At 52.0% G+C, this 20,608-nt stretch overlaps 1 protein-coding gene across 1 annotated transcript in view; it reads right to left on the bottom strand.

Moving 5' to 3' along the window:
* DNAH17 (dynein axonemal heavy chain 17) overlaps positions 1 to 20,608 on the bottom strand; it is a 107,894-nt gene that overhangs the window by 85,878 nt on the left and 1,408 nt on the right. The window contains exons 2-14 of the mRNA XM_061175961.1: positions 20,302 to 20,495; positions 19,350 to 19,542; positions 19,070 to 19,169; positions 18,704 to 18,789; positions 18,375 to 18,500; positions 17,453 to 17,605; positions 17,239 to 17,328; positions 15,313 to 15,480; positions 14,788 to 14,904; positions 8,111 to 8,376; positions 7,169 to 7,364; positions 4,730 to 4,876; positions 38 to 146 (exon numbers count right to left, since the gene is read on the bottom strand). Of these exons, the coding sequence (XP_061031944.1) occupies positions 38 to 146; positions 4,730 to 4,876; positions 7,169 to 7,364; positions 8,111 to 8,376; positions 14,788 to 14,904; positions 15,313 to 15,480; positions 17,239 to 17,328; positions 17,453 to 17,605; positions 18,375 to 18,500; positions 18,704 to 18,789; positions 19,070 to 19,169; positions 19,350 to 19,542; positions 20,302 to 20,495 (1,945 nt within the window). The remainder of the gene's footprint in view (positions 1 to 37; positions 147 to 4,729; positions 4,877 to 7,168; positions 7,365 to 8,110; positions 8,377 to 14,787; positions 14,905 to 15,312; positions 15,481 to 17,238; positions 17,329 to 17,452; positions 17,606 to 18,374; positions 18,501 to 18,703; positions 18,790 to 19,069; positions 19,170 to 19,349; positions 19,543 to 20,301; positions 20,496 to 20,608) is intronic.

Genomic DNA, 20,608 nt, shown 5'->3' with positions numbered 1-20,608 from the left:
AGTTTAACCTAAGGGGAAATGAATGTCGCCTTTGTACCTTTGCCATTCCAGAATAAGGTAGTCTCAGCGTCCAACAATTTGACATCAATTGCTTCCAATTCTGACTTTATCAGTGGAAATTCTACGTCCTTCACAGTGGTCTTTATCTGCAAAACAAGGGCTACAGTTTCAGGGCCTTTGTTCCAAATCCAAGCAGATTTAAAATCGTCTCCTGGTAAGGGTGTTTATTACTCAATACCAACCAAACCAATTACAGTTAGTGTTATTTAATTGGGAATTATGTGTACATCAAAGTTCAGGAGAGTCCAACTTTTAAAATTATTTTTTATCACCAAGGATTTATGTATATACTTAACTCCTAATCACCCATGTTACGGGGTAGGAAGAGAAGGAAATTCACTAATGCAAAAACAGCGTGTACATAATCCAAAACTTAAAATATCTGGCTTAGAATCATAAAAAGAAAATCAGAGGAATACACACTGGCAATTGGGACACTTCTGGGGCATTTCTCAGAACATTGCCTTGCCTATGATCTAAGGCTCGAAATGTGATTATACAAAGGAGGTCCAGGATCTGTGGAGAAGCTCTTTCACTTGTTAAAGCATCAGAGTGAACGGCAGGGTAGGTTCCATACAGGCTTGATACGGGTCTACCCTGAGCTAAGAAATTCATGTAACACTCGAAAACCTCAATTCACAGAACAGAAAAAAAAAGACAGAGTGTGTATACAGTTTTTATTAATTACTCCTTTATATAACAAGCACCAGTTGTGCTTTGGAATACTGTCTTATCTGGCAACATTTTGATTTACATGTAAGTTTTCAAGGACAGTTCTACTCTCTAAAGTGAGGAATGTACATAGAATTTAAATTGTACATTAGATGCTATTTGCCTTTCACAATAATTCTTATTTTTTTAAACATCTTTATTGGAGTATAATTGCTTTACAATGGTGTGTTAGTTTCTGCTTTATAACAAAGTGAATCAGCTATACATATACATACATCCCCACATCTCTTCCCTCTTGTGTCTCCCTCCCACCCTCCCTAACCCACCCTCCCTAACCCACCCCTCTAGGTGGTCACAAAGCACAGAGCTGATCTCCCAGTGCTATACGGCTGCTTCCCACTAGCTATCTATTTTATGTTTGGTACTGTATATATGTCCATGCCACTCTCTCACTTTGTCCCTACTTACCCTTCCCCCTCCCCGTGTCCTCAAGTCCATTCTCTACGTCTGCGTCTTTATTCCTGTCCTGCCCCTAGGTTCTTCAGAACCATTTTTTTTTAAGATTCTATATATATCTGTTAGCGTACGGTATTTGTTTTGCTCTTTCTGACTTACTTCACTCTGTATGACAGTCTCTAGGTCCATCCACCTCACTACAAATAACTCAGTTTCGTTCCCTTTTATGGCTGAGTAATATTCCATTGTATATATGTGCCACATCTTCTTTATCCATTCATCTGTCGATGGACACCTAGGTTGCTTCCATGTCCTGGCTATTGTAAATAGAGCTGCAATGAACGTTTTGGTACATGACTCTTTTTGAATTATGGTTTTCTCAGGGTATATGTCCAGTAGTGGGATTGCTGGGTCGTATGGTAGTTCTATTTTTAGTTTTTTGAGGAAACTCCATACTGTCCTCCATAGTGGCTGTATCAATTTACATTCCCACCAACAGTGCAAGAGGGTTCCCTTTTCTCCACACCCTCTCCAGAATTTATTGTTTGTAGATTTTTCGATGATGGCCATTCTGACCGGTGTGAGGTGATACCTCATTGTAGTTTTGATTTGCATTTCTCTAATGATTAGTGATGTTGAGCATCCTTTCATGTGTTTGTTGGCAATCTGTATATCTTCTTTGGAGAAATGTCTATTTAGGTCTTCTGCCCATTTTTGGATTGGGTTGTTTGTTTTTTTGATATTGAGCTGCATGAGCTGCTTGTGTATTTTGGAGATTAATCCTTTGTCAGTGGCTTCGTTTGCAAATATTTTCTCCCATTCTGAGGGTTGTCTTTTCATCTTGTTTATGGTTTCCTTTGCTGTGCAAAAGCTTTTAACTTTCATTAGGTCCCATTTGTTTATTTTTGTTTTTATTTCCATTTCTCTAGGAGGTGGGTCAAAAAGGATCTTGCTGTGATTTAAGTCATGGAGTGTTCTGCCTATGTTTTCCTCTAAGAGTGTCTGGCCTTACATTTAGGTCTCTAATCCATTTTGAGTTTATTTCCGTGTATGGTGTTAGGGAGCGTTCTAATTTCATTCTTTTACACGTAGCCGTCCAGTTTTCCCAGCTCCACTCACAATAATTCTTGACATATATCTGGTACTCTAAATGGTGCCCCCTCCCCACCCACGTCCTCCTTTTCAGACAATTAACTCTTAGAAAAGGTACGGTATGACAGAGAAATAAAGCTTAACAGCTATTACCAGTGGAAACCAGACAGGAGCAAAAGAAAGCACTGACGGAATTATAAAGTGAGTCGATGTGAAATCTTGATTCCATTTATCAGAGTTTGGATATTAAACAATTACACGAATAGCCAGACAAGAGCTACATGTTACTATGCCTTTGTGATTGCCCAGAGTAAACAAAGCTCACAGCGATGAGATCCATTTAATATGCCCTGTTTATTACTTTTCAGCAGCCTATGTAATAAATCCACACCTTTAGGGCATTTTTCCCAGACCCCCCAGCAGATTCCTTAAAGCCCCACTCCAACACTCACCTAGCTCAAACATTAATAGATATTAGCAGTCTGGGGGCCTGGGGTCTCTCTCAGCAACAGAAAGTACGTTAAGAATAAGAAGCGCATCTAAGGGACCAGGAGCATCTCCAGAGAGGGGAGCTGGCATCAGTAATAAGGGTCACTGCAGGCACTGAGCTCTGGGTCTCACTCCCCGACTCCCCATCCTTGTCTAATGTTTTTATTAGCGGAACAATGTCATTCACAGCGGAAGCTAACACGCTTCCCCCGCATGTGACTGGTTGGGTTTTGTTTGGAAATTCAGAAGTGGAAGATCAATTTTTTTTGTTTCATTCTAAATAACGTTTGTTGGATTTTTTTGTTTGTTTCTGATTGCATCGTTGTAAAAAAAAAAAAAAAAAAGCTCTTGCATTGAAAGTAACCCACAAACATTTTTCCACGTGACTGTATCTCTAAGGCTTCTATTCTTCCTAAACACCGTGGCCGGGAGGCGTTCCAGGGAACGGATGAACACGGCATTCTTTGAACCTGAAGAGAGCTGGTTCTGGAGAAAGCTAATTCAAGGAAATGCACTTAAGGCAGGCCCTGGGCTTTCACAGTTCGCAGCACCAATAAGTGAGTCGATTAAAATTTTATCTTAAAAAATGAAATTAGTGAAAATGAGCTTACTCCAGTTTATCTTGAACACATTTCAGGTTATGTCACCCCCATGCTCTAATTTGTGGAATAGAGTTAAGGAATGGGTCTATGGTTGGTTTTGTGGTGGGTGTGTCGGGGTGAGCGGTGGGGGAGCGATACTTTTTGACAAATCCACGTGATGGCATGACCTGGTGTGCTTCACTTCACGTTCAGGTAGGAGGCGGTCACTTCTAGCAAGATCGGGAGGCTTCCTCAGTGTCCCAAAGGCCTTGCTCTGAATCTTTTGATGTTCCAACCATTCTCTTTTTTGGCAGGGAATTCCTGGGCTTGGTCAAATCTGGCCACCATAGGGAGGAGGTGCATGGTAGAGCTGTGCTCCAGTTACTACCGACTCAGAGCACTTAACAAGCAGGCGGGGGAGGGGCAGGACAGGAATCTCCCCTCTCCACGTTCAGGTTGGAACCGGGCATTAAGTTCAAGGCCCCTACAAGACAGGCCAGGGACGGCGACCGAGGCCTGCTCCTCAGGGCTCTAGGAAAGGGGCCGTCACATCAGGGATTTGGGAGCGCATAAGCATCTTTCCAACAGATCGAGATGCAAAACCCAGAAACAGAAATATTCCAGGTTCCACACAGTGGCTCCAGTTGGGGGCAAGTTGGCTGCAAGAAACCGAAGCCCACTAAAGCTGGCTCAGGTCACGTGGAGGTGTGCTGGTGGAGCCCCGGGGGCTGGACCCACAGAGCGCATGTCCGGGCTCCCCTCTGTCTCGTGGGGCCTCTCGGTGGTCCGCTCCACCCGCCTGCTCCCTTCCTTCTGCGGCCCGGGTTTCCACTCATTTTGGTTTCTCTGCTCCTCCGAGACTCCGGTGTGAATGATGCTGGGACCCAATTCCAAATTCCCAGGGTTCAAGGAGAGGGAATCTCATTGGCCCCGTTTGGATGAGGTGTCTGCGGTAGGCTGAATAATGGCCCCCGAAGACGTCACGTCCTAATCCACAGGACCTGTGACTATGTCACCTTGCACTTGGCAAAAGAGAATTTGCAGACGCGATTCAGTTAAGGACCTTGACATCGGGTGAGCCCAATGCGATCGCAAGGTCCTTATAAGAGGGAGCCAAGAAGAACAAAAGGAAGGGAACATGACAACAAAAGCAAAGGTGCTGTGATCCGAAGGTGGCGTGACATGGCCTCGAGCCACAGAACGCGGGCAACTCTGGAAGGTGGAAAAGGTGAGGACATGGATTCTCCCCAGAGGGTGGCTCCAACCACCTCCAAATATGAAAATATTCTCAGTTCTATTCTGTGTGGGGATCGTACACCTGTGTTTGTTCTAAACAAAACCCCCAACGTGGCAAACAAAACAAAGCAACACCAGCTCACCTCATTGTACCAGCCGGCAATGAGTTCCAAGTTGCCCACGAACTTCCGGAAGGTTTCGTACTGTGAGAACAGGTTCTCGGCGCTGCTGGGAATCTCTTTTTGTTGCTGGAAGTTCAGGTACTTGACCTCTCTCAGCACTGCCACCAGCTAAGGTGAATGAAGAGAACAGAAGAGGTCAGAGGGTGGCCTCAGTGGCATGGCACTTAGCAGCACAAGTGAGGATCTGTCCCTGGGATGCTTCTACAGCCCCCAAAGCTGGGGGGAGGTCTGACTGGGGACGGGCTCCACTGGCAGGATCACGATGACTTCACCCTATTGACTGGTCCTGATGCCTAGAAGTGCTGGCATCCCCAGCGTGGTGGGCACCATCATTCTAACCCCCCAGGTGTCTAAGGAAAGGCTCCTCCCTAGGGTCTGACCTTCCCTTGTCCCTCTCCACCCCCTGGTTACAGCCCAGGAGACCAACAGCAGGGCATCCCTTCCGACAGAGCTTCTGCCCTCGCTGCTCAGCCAACACCGTTCTTGTGGAGGCCCCAGTAACCTTCACATTGCTGAATCCATGGGTCACTTCACAGGCCCCGTCTCATGTGACTTCTCAGCAGCTGGTCCCTCCCCCTCCTGGGCACATGGTCCCCTCTTTGCGTCCAGGACACCAGGCTCTCCTGGTCCCCATTCCCAGTCTCTCTGATGTTTCTGAGATTTAAGTGTTGGAGAACTGCGGATGGGGTCCCTCTCGATCTGCTCTCACGTTGGTGACCTCACCCAGCGTCACAGCGTTAAGAACCATCTATGTGTGAATGATTCCCGTGCTCACGTCCCCAACTCGGGTCTCTCTCCTGACTTGAGACTCCTGTATCTACCTGCCTACTCAGCGTCTCCATGTGGATGTCCAGTTGACATGTCAAACTCAACGTGACTGAAACAGAGCAGTCTTGCCCCCTGGCCGCCTCCACCCTCTGTCTCATCTGATGGCCATTCCCCCCTTCCAGTTGCCCAGCCCCAGAATGCTGGGGCTGACCCCTCTCTTCCTGCACACGTGATTTCCAACCTGTCTAGGATCTCATCGGCCCTGTGATCAAAATCTAATCTAACCTCTGCGCACCTTCACTGCCGCTGCTCTGGTCCAGGCCACCACCCTCTCATCATCCCTCACCTGGATTCCAGCAAAACACTCCTAAGTGGTCTCTGTGCTTCTGGCCTTGCCCTCCTCCCAAGTCCACTCACACACAGCATCTAGGGGGACCCTAGCATCAATCAGATCAGGGCCCTCCTCTGCTCGAAACCCTGCAACAGCTGCCATCTTGCCCGGAACAAAGACCCAAGTCCCTTTCAGGGCCCGTGAGGCTTTCTGTGCTCCATCCTCTCCTCACCCCCTTTCCCTGCACCTCCTCTGCTCACTCCACCCCGGCCCCACTGGTCTCCTCGCTGCTCCCACAACACGCCAGGCACACGCATACCTCCTGGCCTTTGCTTTAGCTGTTTGCTCTCCTCGAAGGCTTTCCTCCCATCTTTGCTGGCCAACTCCCTCACCTCCTGCAAGTCTCTGCTCGAATCCAAAGCTGCAACCTGCCCCCTTCCTCCGGCTCTGTCCATTCCCCGCTTACCTGCCTTTCCCATTCTTTGAGGTACCGACCATCACGTTCTCATGTGTTATACGTTATGCTGGTTCATCGCCCCCTCCCCCTCTTCTCCTGGCCCTTCCACCGGGCCCCCACCACTCTCTCCCCTCTCTCTGTCTCTCTCTCTCCCCCTCTCCCTGTAGGAGGCAAGCTCCAGAAGGACAGAGATCTTTGTTGGTTCACTAATTTATCCCAAACACGTACACAAAGTAGGTGCTCAGTAACTATTTGTTGAATGAAAGAATGAATTTGGGTGAAAGAAGGTTTCAGAGGAAAAGTCACATCTGGGTTCCCTGCCTTCCTGGTATCACCGCTGACTTCAGAGCAGGGCAGATGCGTTCTCGTAAGGCAGGTGCTTGTAGAGATGCAGGCTGCTCCAGCTTCTGCCCGCGTCCATGGTTAACTACCTGGGGTTTAGCCCTGGACGGTGTGGATTCCCCTCCAGCCTTCCTGACTTGACCAGGGGGTCCACTTATGAAAAGACCTTTTTTTTTTTTCTTTTAAATTTTCAAATTGATGGTTCCTCTTGGGGTCCCATGAAAGGCAGCCCAGCTTTAAAATAGCGTCCTCATTCCAGCTATTTTCAAGGAGGCTACGATTGTCTCATATCTTAAATATATCCTGGGTGTTCTTTAAGCAACACTTGAATAATAAAGCTTTAGCTAAATATGACATAAACATCAACCCCACAAGTCCATGCTGTTGGTGGGGGGGGGGTCAGCCTCAGGGTCACGTGGGCTTGCCCCGTGGGGAACCCTAGGTCCCCGGGACAGCCTCTGGCCCAGCTGCCCTCCCGATGCTGCGGCCAGACGACACCCACCACTTTGCTGAAGTTGACGCGGACGAGGCTGGTGACGGGGTCCCGCTGGATCAGGGGCTGCCCCAGGGTGAAGCGGCAGTCCTGGGCCACCCCCGCCGCCCACTGCTGGTAGATCCTCTCACGGTAGCTTCTCAGCAGTTCCACCATCTCATCGTATTTCTGGTAGATCAGCTTGGCTTCCACGCTGGACATGACCCTGGAATCAGAGTTAGGAGGAGGGTCAGGTGCCGTCTCCCTCGGAGCCTTGCTAGCACCCCCACCGTGCCTGCCAGACCTTGGGGTGATGCAGCAGGCAGCCAGCTCTCTGTTTCTTCCAGGCTGAGACACTGAACGTACACATGGATGATGCCCTTCACAGGCAGCAACCAGCGCAGAAAGTCAAATGATAACCCTTGTAATACTGGCCCTGAATGGCCAGGACTTGATTCATAACTGCCACCTTCCTTAATGTCTGTCCTCCTTTCCAACTTAGGACCAACCAGAGAGCCAGACATGCCTCCCGACCAAACACACAGGACGCCCTCCTCCAGTCCCCACGCTGATGGCCTCCAGTCCGGGAGACCGGGAGCCTCTTCTCTGTTCCGCTGTTGGTCCTTGCACTCCTCCGCCTGCCTTCCAGCCTCTGCCAAACACAAGTGACAGTGGCCGACTCCCTGCTCTGGCCAGCACCGAGGAAGTAGCCTTTGCTTGTTCTCATTTGGGTGTCTTTGTTCATTTCCATGAGGGTGACCACCAAGGTCACCTTCCCGACATGCCCGCTGGGAAGGCACCCAGAGGAGGGGGAGGTATAGTCAGGGTCTCTCGTGGGACCGTGCCCTGGGAAGGAAAGGCTTGGCTGATGGTAAGCGTGGGCCTGCCTCAGAGCTGGGACAGACGTCCCCGCAACCCACCGCAAACTCCACAGCTGTGGAGGAGCGCTGCCCGCCCGGGGCCATCACTCACGGGTGCTCGATGAGCTTGAGGTCCCTCATGGGTGCCTCCAGCCTCTCCTGCAGCTCCAGGCTCCACTTGAGCTGCCCGGCCACCGGGGGCATGTTTTTATGGATAGGGGGGATGTTCCCGTCTGCCGAGGCCGCAATCTGGGTGTCATACAGGGTCTTGGTGTTGTCCAGCTCAGCGTCAAACAGCTCCAGCATGACCGAGTACCTGGGCACCACCTCGGGGAGAATCAGAGGCCGTTCCAAGAGGCTGCCATACATGTGCAGGAGCTGGGGAGAAATGAGAGAGGTGCCTTCGCCGAGGCCCGCCACCTGCCCCATCCCCGGCGTCACCCGCAGCTGCATGTCTGGGACGCCATGTGCAGCCAACCTTCAGGAGCAGGAAGATACATGCCTTCCAGACAAAGAAGCTTTCTCTGTGTAGCAACTGGCTAACCGGGCGCCTCAATAATTTCCATGTTGATGTACGCTGGGTCCCTGCATACTTAGCTTATAAACCAACAGTACAAACTAGGTCCAAGGTCTGGAAAAATTTATTCTGGGCCCAGGAGAAATCAGGGTTTGGGCAAAGAAGATTTAAACATTTAAGAAATACCATTTCAAAAATTGAAAAAAAAAAAAAAAAAAGCCACAATACTGCACGTATATAACCAGGGCTTATGCTATAACTGGATGGAGAAATGTCTTTTTTTTTTTCTGTATTTTTTTTAACATCTTTATTGGAGTATAATTGCTTTACAATGTGTTAGTTTCTGTTGTATAACAAAGTGAATCAGCTATAGGTATACATATATCCCCATATCCACTCCCTCTTGAGCCTCCCTCCCACCGTCCCTATCCCCCCCCTCTAGGTGGTCACAAAGCATCGAGCTGATCTCCCCGTGCTATGCAGCAGCTTCCCACTAGCTATCTATTTTACACTTGGTAGTGTATATATGTCAGTGCTACTCTCTCACTTCGGAGAAATGTCTTAGTCATGAGAATTATTCCTTTTAGGAAGAGCACTGATTCTCAAGGACCCACCCAGGCAAGAAAAAAACTTCCGCCATGGGGAAGTTTGTTTTGCTCTGAAAAATGCTCTGGGGAAAACAGGAACAAACTAGATGAGAGGGAGGCCAATCTTAACCACGTGGGGTCCCCAAACCACTAAAGTCGCCAAGTGCTGGGTGTGGGGAAGGGTCTGTAGGAGCGTCCTGGGGCTGCCATGACAGCACCGCGAACGGGGCAGTTTCAACGACAGAATTTATTCTCTCACAGCCTGGAGGCAACAAGTCCACAATCAAGGTGGACAGAGCTGCGCTACCCTGAAGGCTCCAGAGGAGAGTCTGTCCCAGCCCCTGGGTCCCTGGGGGTTGGCGGCAACCCTCGGCTTGTAGACCCGTCACTCCATCCTCTACCTCCTTGGTCATGGGGCCATCTTCCCTGTGTGTGTCTCTTCTCTTCTTCTGGCACAGACCCCAGACACACTGGATTAAGGTGCACACCGCTGCGGTAGGACCTCAATTTACATCTCAGTTACATCTGCACAGACCCTATTTCCAATAATGCACAGGTCCCGGGGGTCCAGACTTCAACCCCTCTCTCTGGAAGACACAGTTCCACCCACCAACAAAGGGGCCCGTGTTTAGCCTTGGGCTGACCAGGTGGAGGTGGCAGTGGGGACGGGGCCCAGACATCGTGCATAGGTGTTGAGAGCGGGAAGCGCTGACCGGGAGAGCTCAGCTCCTGGGGGTTTGAGGAAATTACAGGGAGAGCTTGGCACGTTCCCAGGCCGTGACACCAGGGGTTCAAGCGTGGGCTGCCTGATTCCCCCAGGAGCCAGGACAGCCCGGGTCCCCTTCAATGTGTCATTTCCATGGCCTGTCAGCCCGAGAGCGCTGACCTGATTACTCCAGTGGGGGACGTCACCTCACCTATCTGAGGGCGGTAACCATAAACATGCCCTAGCACCTTGCAAGTAAGGAGCTCATCACCCTGTGGTCTGCGGATGCTACACACTGGCAATGTAGAACAAAACAAAACAAAAAAATGAAAAGCTTAGTAGAAGAGAGTAAGGTAGAATTACCTGGGTGTTTCAGTTAGAGTCTTGGCTGGAATCGGAGGATGGCTCAAATTGGGCCATTAGAGGAGAGTTTCTTAAAAGATCCTCTCACAGCGGCGGGTGTCCAGGGAGGCCTCAGGGGCAGCGCAGGCCGGGGCTGAGCCTGAGCGGTGAGGGAGGGGCCCTTACTGCAGCCTGGAGAGAGAGGCCGTGGGGTTGGACAGTGACACGTGACATGTTAGGGCAGCTCCGAGCCAGCCTGAGGTCACCAGGGGAGGAGTACTTGAGCCTGGGGGTGACCGCGGCAGAGCACTGCTGGAGACAGACGGGGATTGATCAGGGCTCAGACCACACGGCCCCATTTTCTCTGGGATATGGGCTGCAGCCCTTGGTGCCTGGAAGGGCTGGACCCAAGTCTCAGATGTGTCCTAGTTTTTGGTACGAAAAACAAGACCACTGTCCCTAAAAATGGCCTTTGGGGAAAACAGTGGAATAATGGCTGCAGAGAAAGGAGGAAAGATTTTCAGGTCCCCGAAAGCCAGATGGAACAGCCACGGACCTCCGGGAAGACCCCGCAACTCAGAGTTGCTAAGCACCGATCCCTGCGGAGGGGCTCCCGACATATTAGGTCACCAGTGTCATTTCTCTGAAAACTGACATGTAACAGTTGGGAAAAACATGTTCCTCTTATTGGTTGCTGACCCCCTTGACTTTTTTTCCTTCCCACTCCTCTTCCTTTTATTTCACGTTTACATGTTTTTTGGCCTCTGGCTTCTAGGAAGGAGGTTAATTTCATTTTCTGCCAGGAGGAGTTCATGTGGAAAATTGCTCTAGAACTTTCCCGGCTGCGTGTGAATTACTGACAGTGAGAAAGAGCATCCAGGCAGCTTGGGAACATGCAGGGGATCAAGGGGACGGCAGGGAGGGGACCCCAAGGGTCTGCCCTAATTAGAGCACAGGGTTGTCCGGGGGAAGGAGATGTTCTTCAGTACAGAGAGGAAGATGACCAGATGGAGATGGAAATGGTTTACAAGAGTTTTCCGCCTTATTTTCTTTCTAATCTAGCACAGACATAAAGTTCCATGTTAGAAACGGACTTTACCTTGTGGAGTACAGAAGCCGATTTAGGCCATGACAGGAGTGGGGAAGTTCCCCACAAGAGCGCCCGGGGGTAGAACAAGGGCGTTTGCCAGTTTGAGCACCTGGGGGTGGACTTCAGTCCCTCAGGTGCCACCCGGAGTTCCTCCTGGACCAGCTCCTCCCCTCCGAGGGGGGACCTACGGTCTCTCGATCGCGAGGGGAATAGGCGTCTCGGTTTGGATACATCAACCCACCTCCTTCCCCATCACTGGAAGACAGTGCAACGTGGCACCCAGCCAGCGGAAGGCCTGGGGGTGCTTCTTCTCCTGGCTCCATCCGCACAGGAGGCGAAAGGGCCTAACCGCCTGGCACCCCGGTCCGTCAGCTCCAGCATCGTCTTAATTCTCGGAGACCCCACCACAGGGGAGGACCTGGTGTTTCCGCATTAAAGCACTGGCTGCAAACCCTACTTGGGACTCTTTGCACTTGGGTAGCCCTGGGGGTAAGAGCCTCTAGGTTCCACCTAAGGTCTTCCCCGGGAGTGAGCAGTGGTTAACAGCTCCACTCCCTCGGCTGGGGCCCCTTCCCTCCACGGGGAAAGCTCCAAAGCACCTGCTGTGTGCTGGGCTCCGTTCTGAGTCAACCCAAACCAAGCGCCTGCCCTCAGGGAGCTTATATTCTAGTTCGGAAGACGACAAACTCATAGAGATCAATACACCACAGATGCTGGGGCGGGGTGGTCGGGCAAGCATGAAGAAGAAAAACCGAGCAGGTCAGTGTTGGCGATGGCAGAGAGGGGAGCAGGGGGCGAGGGGAGGGCTCCCGCCTGGAGGAGGAAGTGAGGGAGGCCTCTCCAAGGAGGCGTCTGAGGCAGCTCCAGGGGAAGGGTGTTCCAAAGAAGGGAACAGCATGGGGGCACTGTATTAACTTGCATTCACTGATATTTTGGCTGGAGCACCAACTCCATCCAAGACTTAATTGATCATTACATTTGCAGAGCTTCAAATCCCCAAGCATTTGCATTTTTTGAAAGAATCTAAAAGGCAAAGGACAGCCTGGCATTGGCATGAGGAGACATCTTTGTGCTCAGGGGTGGCGGGCTTCCTGGGTCCCCAACTCAGCCCCAGGAAGCCCAGCCCCGGCATCCTCTGGAAGAGCGGCCACTGCCCTATGCTACCTAGGCCAACCCGACTGCCTTCCCGGCCATGGGAGCCCGTCCAGACGAGTGGTTTAGAACAGGGATCCTGCCAGCAGTGAACCTTGGAGCTGGTTTGGAGCCCTGGTTTCCCTACTTGCTGGCTAGCCATGTGACCTTGAGTAGCTTTCTTGACCTGTCTGAGCTGGTGAAATGGGATAGACAACGTAGGTAACGAATTTAGCAAAGAGCTTGGGTTTTGTGAGAATTAAATGAGGTAATGTGCTAATTATCGGTCATCTCCTCCAGGCATTGCATTACTGGCAGCAACCCAGAGGCTTGCAAAGTGAGGGGAAGAGATAGTTCTGACCTGCAGAGAATCATGGATGATAAACATGCATAAAACTAGACAGAAATAAAAAAGCTGCCCGAGCATATACATATATTGCCCACTTAAATACTCAACATCTATTGTCCAGATGAGTTGTGGCTACACACACTACATCCTGCAGAGATCCCCCTCTCAATCATAGGGGCAAGGCAGGTCACATAAAGGCATGACGAATGCTGGGCTAGGGCAATAAGGAGTGGTGAGGAGTGGGGCAAACTGAAGCACTGACGTGCTGTCTATCGTCAGGAACAGCTCCGCCCCCGCAGCCACTTGTTACCATGAGGGACTGTGTGTCCCGTGTGGCCAGGTCTGTTTTTCCAAGAGAGTGAAAACCTGGATTTTTATGTGCACTCTCTGAATTTTTAAATACTGGTGACTAATTCAAGGTTTTAGAGAAGTGCCATGTGAGAATAGGCAAATCTAGAGAGACAGAGTAGATTAGTGATTGTCTAAGATTGGGGAGGTCGGGGAGAAATGGGGAATGACTGGGGGTGATGAAAATGTTCTAAAATTGATTGTGGATGGCTGTACAACTCTAAATGCACCAAAAACCATTTAACTGTACACCTTAAACAGGTGGATTATATGCTATGTGAACTATATCTCAAAAGTCTCACGTGAGCCAAGAGAAACACACCAGTGGTCTCTGCAGCCCAAGCCATCTGTTCGTGACTCTGACGAATGGGTGTAAATGCCCGAGTTCTGAATTATTTGATGAGACGGTGATGTATGCAAAACACTGGAAAGTCCGATAATCACCACGTCTGCGTAACTTCTGAGCACTGCTATTTTGAGTAAGGGGTCTGCAAATTTACTCTGTTCATTATGTTCTTCTGAGTTTACTATTTCAATTAGCTGGCTTCCCTTGCGGTAATCTGTTATGGCAGTGGTGGAAAGGTAACACAGGCTGATGCTGCGAAACATTTGATTACCACACAGACTCTGTTCTCACCCACACTTATTTAGCCCCTCCTGACTGCTTGGTGAGGGTCCTGGTTTGCCTGGGACCGAAGTTGGGGGGGGTCTCTGAAATGCTGGACTTTGTTTCAAAACCATCCTGGGAATAGCAGGGTGAGCGTGCCCTAGGGAAAGAGGTCTGTCTGCAGAGACAGGATGTGCTTGGCGTTGAGTGTCCTGCCTGCAAGTTGGTGAACTGGCAGTGGTGTATTGGCACTGAATGTCGGCTGCCTTGCGAGCTTGGACCGAGTAGGTCCAGGGGCCCGTCTCCATGCCCCCCAATGTGCCTGCTGTTGAGGGATCCTCGGGGAGGGGCGTGCCAACCAGCAGTGGGGACGAGTGTCTAGCTCCTCACGATTCCAGCCAGCTTGACCCATGCCTAAGGCACCGTGCTGTCTTAACTTGCACTTTCCTGATTATTTGAGAGGCTAAACCAACAACCTATGTCTGTATTGGACATTTGTGTTTCTCTTTCAAGTTGACATTCTCTAGGGGTTTTAGTGCTTTTCTGCAATCTATTTTTAAAACGTTTTTATAACATCATTGCTTTTTTCTAACTGTAAAAGTATTACACACTTCATGCACACAACTCAGAAACTGTAGAAAAGTACACAGAAGACAGACAAATATTAGCCATCACCCCACCACCTAGAGACGGCCCCCCGTAATGATACTGTGTTTATTTCTTGGGTCTCAAATGTTGAAGAAAGTGTCAGTGTGGCTCAGTGGCTCAAAATGTGGATGTGTTTTATTTTTATAGCAACTTTGCCTCTCTCTAACTTCTGTTCCTTATAAGTAGTGGGGGAACTGAATCATATAAGGATAAATGGAGCACAAGAGGACTCAGTAAAACAACCACCTCGTGTTCACTTTCCTCTCTAAGATGTGGCAGTGCTACTCAAGGTGATGATTGCTGACTTGCTCTAAGGCCCCGAGAAAGGTCCCTGGCCTTTTCTGGGCCTAGCTCTTCACCTATGAATGAGGTTGCATGATTAGACCATCTCTACAATCGTTCTCGGCATCGCGGTGCTGCTGTGACGAACTCTCAGTCAATGCAGAGTCCCCGCCCGCCCGTACCTTTGCACAGGACTCAATAGAACTGCAGTCGTCAAACCCCTGGCAAAAGATCGTGGCCAGCCTCCTATCCAGATCTTGAATTTTGGTCTCAAACTCAGCGTAATCGTCATCAAAACTCTGAAAGCGAATTAAAACACCAACCTTATAACCGTAGCCAGCATGCAAAGCAGGGGGGTGGGCTCACTCCAATGCCCATGGACACCCCCACCCCCTCGGCAGGATTCAGGTTACATCTGGGCTGAGCAAGCTCACTGTCTTGGAGGCTGCTCCACAGGCAGAGTTTTTTGGTGTTTGTTCGTTTTATCTTTCGGCCTTGCCATGCGGCATGTGGGATCTTAGTTCCCCGACCAGGGATCGAACCCCCGCCCCCTGTGTTGGCAGCACAGAGTCCTAACCGCTAGACCACCAGGGAAGTCCTGGGGCAGATCTTTTGCACCATTTTTTTCTCTGCCACACGTGCTCCCTCCGTGTGCCTTCCCACTCTCGGGGCATTTGCCATCGATCCTGCCAAGGCCCCCGACTTACCGAATCTCCGGGGTCCAAGGGGTCGTATTTGCAGTCGGCAAAAACCTTCACCAGCTCAAAGACCTCATCATAGATCTGAGTGACCTGGCTTCCGAGGATGTTGCCCCTCACGCCCCCGAGCTCGATCTTCTCCAGCTTCAGAAACTCGATGGCTGTTTTATAAAGATCCTGGTGGAGGAAACCCCAGCACCCTCGTCAGTTCATCTTCCTAACTACGTCAACGGTTCAGTCCCTCATCCAGCTCTGACCGCGGCAGGGAGGAGCCCCGGGGCCACACAGCGGTCTGGAGGGGCCCTCTGTGTATTGGTGTTAATGTTCTCTAAAGCTGTTGCTGTAGCAGAGAAGAGATGGAAGGAAGGGTCCCACGAGTCACCTCCAAGTTGTGATCGTGGAGGAGGAGGAGGTGAAGGTCAGGCTCTTGTCCTGACCCAACACTGGGCGAAATGTGCCTCTAAATAAATCACACTTTACCGGGGCCCCACTTCCTCAGCTGTGGGATGAAACAGTTGGAAAGGCACGCGGTGGTTCCTGATGGCCTCACGTACAGGGTGCCTGATGGATGTCTGCATGTAAATCCCACTCCCTCACTCCCTCTGAGGTGTGGGTCTCACCTCGCCTTCTCCTGGAAGCCATCCCAACTATTTTAGCCCATGGTGGTGCCTTCTTTTCCAGAATCGCCAATTGCTATCTGTGCTCTTCCTTTTGGCATTTAACCCCATTCAGTCCTATCACGTTATCTAACACTTCTGTGTGTAGCTCTTATTCCCTGATCGAGACCCCAAAGGCTTCTTGAGGATGACAAGCAGCCCCCAGGTGCCTGACCCAGTGCCTGGAGCTGCTTAGACGGAAGGTGCCCGTAGGGTACTCGTGTCCCTCCCCTAAGCCAGTGCCGAGGTTGATGCCACTTCCCCCCAGATGTCCATGATGTATCGAGCTATAACCCAAGCAAACCTAACGCAAAGTAACAGCATCCTCATGCCCTGAGCTCTGGGGCCCTTACACCCAAGGAGGGCGGCATGGGTGGCACAGCCCTCAGGCAGGGGGTGGCTAGCACGGCCATTTCCCCTACCCCCAAAAGCCCCTCTTCTCCTAGAAGCATCATCCTGATTCACAATCTATAATGTAGGAACCAGTGGCTACTTGGCCAGAAACTTGTCTGGGACCTTCCAGTTCTTGGGCTCGAGCCTTCAGGCATGAAGGAACACTCCATGATGGGAATTTGGGAGTCTTAAGGGGGCTTCCTGCTTTGCCTCCCAGAGGGTGTGGATGAGAACTAGACATGCCTTCCTGGAGCCACTGTTGATGGCATCCATCATAAAATCACTGCCCAATGAATGAATGGTTCCAGGATGATTCCCCCCCCAACCCCGCCTTTTTTTTTTTTTTTTAAAGGATGTAATGTGCACAAAGTTTAAAAAAAAAAAAAAAAAAGACCATAAAGATTACAAAACAAAAAGGAAAACTTTCTTGCCCTACCCATGCCTTCACCCCTCACCTCTTCTCCCCAGAGGAAACCATTTTGAACCTTTTTTAAAATTTTAATTTGCCATGTGTCATTCCATGTATCCAAATAGGGTCCCTCTTAAATCTTCACTTGGGCTAACTTAGTCCCACTAACTCTCTCCCTCGGCCTGCAGGCTTCCTGACCAGGGTCACTGACCTTTGTCATTAACCTGCTCATAGACAGAAAGCAGGAGAAAGGGGAAAAGCAAGCAAAATGGGTCGCTTTGTTCTGGGCTAACAGCTCCGGGCCTGGCAGAGGTGGCCCAGGGACTCGGTTTCCCCATGACACAGACGTTTGGGTGTGACTTTTATTTCCCTACTGGCAGCCTATTTGCAAGCGAGATAAGGACGGAAGACACGGCTCTCCTAAGGTGAGGGCAGCAGGAGTGGTGCAGGGGGAGGTGAGCCAAATTCCACCTTTACCTCGATGGTCTGGACGCGGTGGAAAAAGGAATTTATTCTGGAAAAGGCAAGAGAAGAAGGGAATTCCCAAGGCACCGGCTCCTTGTCTTTCTAGGGGAGAGAGAGAGAGAGAAAAGGTTGTGTTTGCCTCCGACACGTCCATGGGGTCTGACGCCGGGGCCAACATCACCCTGACCTCTTTCCCCCGGTTCGCTCTCTACAAACCAGACCGTACCTTGAAGAAAAGCTTCATGTTGGTGCAGCAGAACTCGTAGGCTCGGTACAGCTCCTTTAGGACGCTCACGGACAGAGAGACGCCGCTCAGCGCCTCCACAGTTTCACCCTGCAGGCCTTTCAGCACCTCATCGGGACTCAGGTAGGTCCGAGTCTGGGCAGAAGGGAAGGCATCCCCAAGTTCAGACCAGCCGGAGGGGTGACATCCGGGTGCACTGTCCACAGCTGTTTCACTGGTTAGAATGACCCGCCCCGGGCCCCTGGGCCACTTCTTCTGACACATCCGCTGTCCCAGCCCGTCTGCTGACTGCGGGGCATTTGCAGGCACCCGAGCCGTTTCTCTCACCGGGACCCTCACGCCGGGCTAAGGCCACAGCACAACCAGATTTTGATGGTAGATGACTAGGGGCCCTCTAGGGGCCCAGAAACGCAGTCCTGCTACGGCTGCGGGATCCTGGGCCACTAGGTCCCTCTGGGCCTGCAGACAGGGCTGCAAGCATGATTCTAACACACGCAGGCAGCCCAGGGGCACAAGGCTGCAACTTACACCTTGGAGGCTGCGTAACCCGTGCTTGTGAAATGGAAGAAGGAAAGGGAATCGGTGTTGAGGGAGACGGGAGGAGGCTTGGTGTCGGAGCAGATAAACCCCACAAAGCCCCCGGCCGAGTCTTGGGGTGCTGGGACTCAGTGGGCCGCCCCACTTTCTTTCTTCCCCACTCCCGGCGTGGGGCAGGTTGGGCTGGCACTGCCCAGGTCTTGGGAGAACCCTGGGTGGCCACCCAGAGGGCCCAGCCTTAGCCCGGAGCCTGTAAATCCCTGCACCAGCACCTTTGCCTGTTTTTTAAACTGCTGGGGAACACGGGGTGGTATGGGGGGGCCGGCAATCAGGAGGCAGGGAAGGTGGCCAGGGCCAGGTGGGCTACCATCTCGATGAGTTGGTTGCAGAACTCCTGCAGGATGACGAGGACCCTGGAGGGCGTATTGTAGTGCTCAGACGTGGCCCAGATGAAGCAGATGGTATACAGCACCTTGGCGATGAAGGTCGGGAGCTGGGGAGAGACGGGCCGGGCGGGCGCTTTGTCGCAGCACCTCAGCACGCCCCTCCCCATGGCTCCAGGAGGGGACCCCCAAGGGGAAAGAAGAGGCACTCGCCAGGCCCTCGTGCCCGACCACAGCCAGGAAGCCCGCAGCCCCTGCTCCCACAAGACACAAGCCCAGCCCCTGCCAAATGACTTTTCTCTTGCTAACATACCATCGTGAAGTCAGCCTGTTCCATCTCCTCCAACAAGATCTGCAGAGGCTTCAGATACAGCACTATATCACTGGCTTCCTTCAGGCCTGCCCCAAACAAGAACAGGGGCTCATCCACAGGGGAGCGGAAGCCGGACCCCACTCCCGACGGTCAGAAATGGTGACGGGCAGCTCTGTGTGTTTATGGACACCCACTGCCTCAAGAACGGGTCTTCCTCAAAAGGTGGGGCCCGAGGAAGCTGCTGCTGGGGGAGGCGGAAGGCGCCCCCGCCCCGGGGTCAGCAACTGGCCTGCCCAGCCCCTCCCAGGAGGGGCTGATACCTTCCTCTTGGAGGGAGGAGGTGTTCTCATAGGGCCACCCGCTTACCCTCAGTGACATTCATATACACATTTTGCAGGGCTGGCCAGTAGCAGCTTTTGGCTTTTTCCAGGATCTCGACGATTTTGTTCACTTTGGGCCTGTTGAGCTGAGAAGGAAAGAAGAAGATTAGCCTTTCAACAGATTCTGGATGAAGGCTGCCTGACCCCATCGTCAGTGCTGAGGGATCCACGCAGGTTACCCGGGTCCCCTCAGGGGTCCCCTTGGGGAGGCTGGGTGCTCAGGACTCTAGTGGGCGCCCGGTCGCCAGGGGCAGAAAAGGCGCCACCTGCTCATGGATGCACTTGAGGTTCATCAGCCGGGCGTCCCAGAACTCAAACTCGACTCGGGGCAGGGGGTGCAGCCCGTCCAGCAGGGCCTGGGCCGAGTCTTTGCTCAGCACATCCCGGATCTGGTGGGACCAGTCGATGATGATGGTCTCAATGGCGTGCAGCAGCGAGTTGTCCAGGGAGGAGGGGATCCTGCCGGGCAGAGTCGGGGGGAGAGGCTGTCAGCCAGGAGAGACCCTGCACCAACACTGGGTGTTGCCAGGGATGCCAGTGCCCCCAAGAAAGAGGATGAGGAGGGCCAGCTCTGGAATGAAGTCCACGTTCATGACGGCTCCTCCAGCAGTTCTGATTGGGGTCACCATGGGGCATGTGCTGGGGGCCTAGAGGACCTGCCATGTGATAAGCCCTGCAGGAGCGGTCGCCCTCTGATGGGAGTAAGGGAACACACTGTCACTGCAACTTGCTTCAAGCGTCGCACACACCAGGCGGTTGCAAATGGCGCTCAGGCAGGTGCAAGGCGACACCTCGGAGTCCTCATGCTTCTGTGGGCCACTGGGATGCCACAGCCTCGATTTAGAAGCCCAGCCTCCACCTGCTGAAAATCCCTTCCATGCCCCTCACTGTCCCTCAGTACCCACATCCTGAAGCTGGGTATCCCCTTTCCTGTGTGACATGTGACAATGTGACGTCCTTGGCCTAGTCCTTGTGTCTGACGGAGGAGGGGCTGGAGCACAGGTGTCCAGCAGTTGCCAGAGCTGGAGTCTCGGGGGCTCCAGTGTCTCGTCCTGTTCTGTCCTTGTGCCTTCGATCTCAGGCTCAGCACCTAAAGGCACCATCCTGCCCTCCTCGGTTTCATCAGCTCCGAAACCAGTTTTCAGTGAGACAGTTTATCCTTGGTGGTCGGGGACCAGATGCCCCTCCTTCCAGCCAGCTCCCCGCCCGGGTCCCTACCTCTCCATGGACTCAAGGGTGCCATCCAGACTGCCCAGGTGCTCCGGGATGGGCAGCAGCGTCTTCCCCTTGATCTTGCCGCCCATCACACACATCTCGTTCTTCAGCTTGTGGACTTGCTTCACAATGTCCTCTGAGACCACGCGGGGCCATCCGCTCATGTTTTCGCTTTGGTTTAACAGGGAGTAGAGGACCTGAAAGGAGGGGCAGGGTCCTCAGTGCGCGGGTCCCGGGTGGAACCGAGCCCTTCTCCCATTGCAGAAGGAGGTGGGGCCAGTCGAGGTGCTGAGGCCAGTGACGACAGCCC

Source organism: Eubalaena glacialis, chromosome 19, assembly GCF_028564815.1.
Source record: "Eubalaena glacialis isolate mEubGla1 chromosome 19, mEubGla1.1.hap2.+ XY, whole genome shotgun sequence".
In the NCBI taxonomy this organism is placed as follows: domain Eukaryota; kingdom Metazoa; phylum Chordata; class Mammalia; order Artiodactyla; family Balaenidae; genus Eubalaena; species Eubalaena glacialis.
The sequence above is the reverse complement of the archived record's forward strand: the minus strand, read 5'-3'. Positions and strand labels throughout refer to the sequence as shown.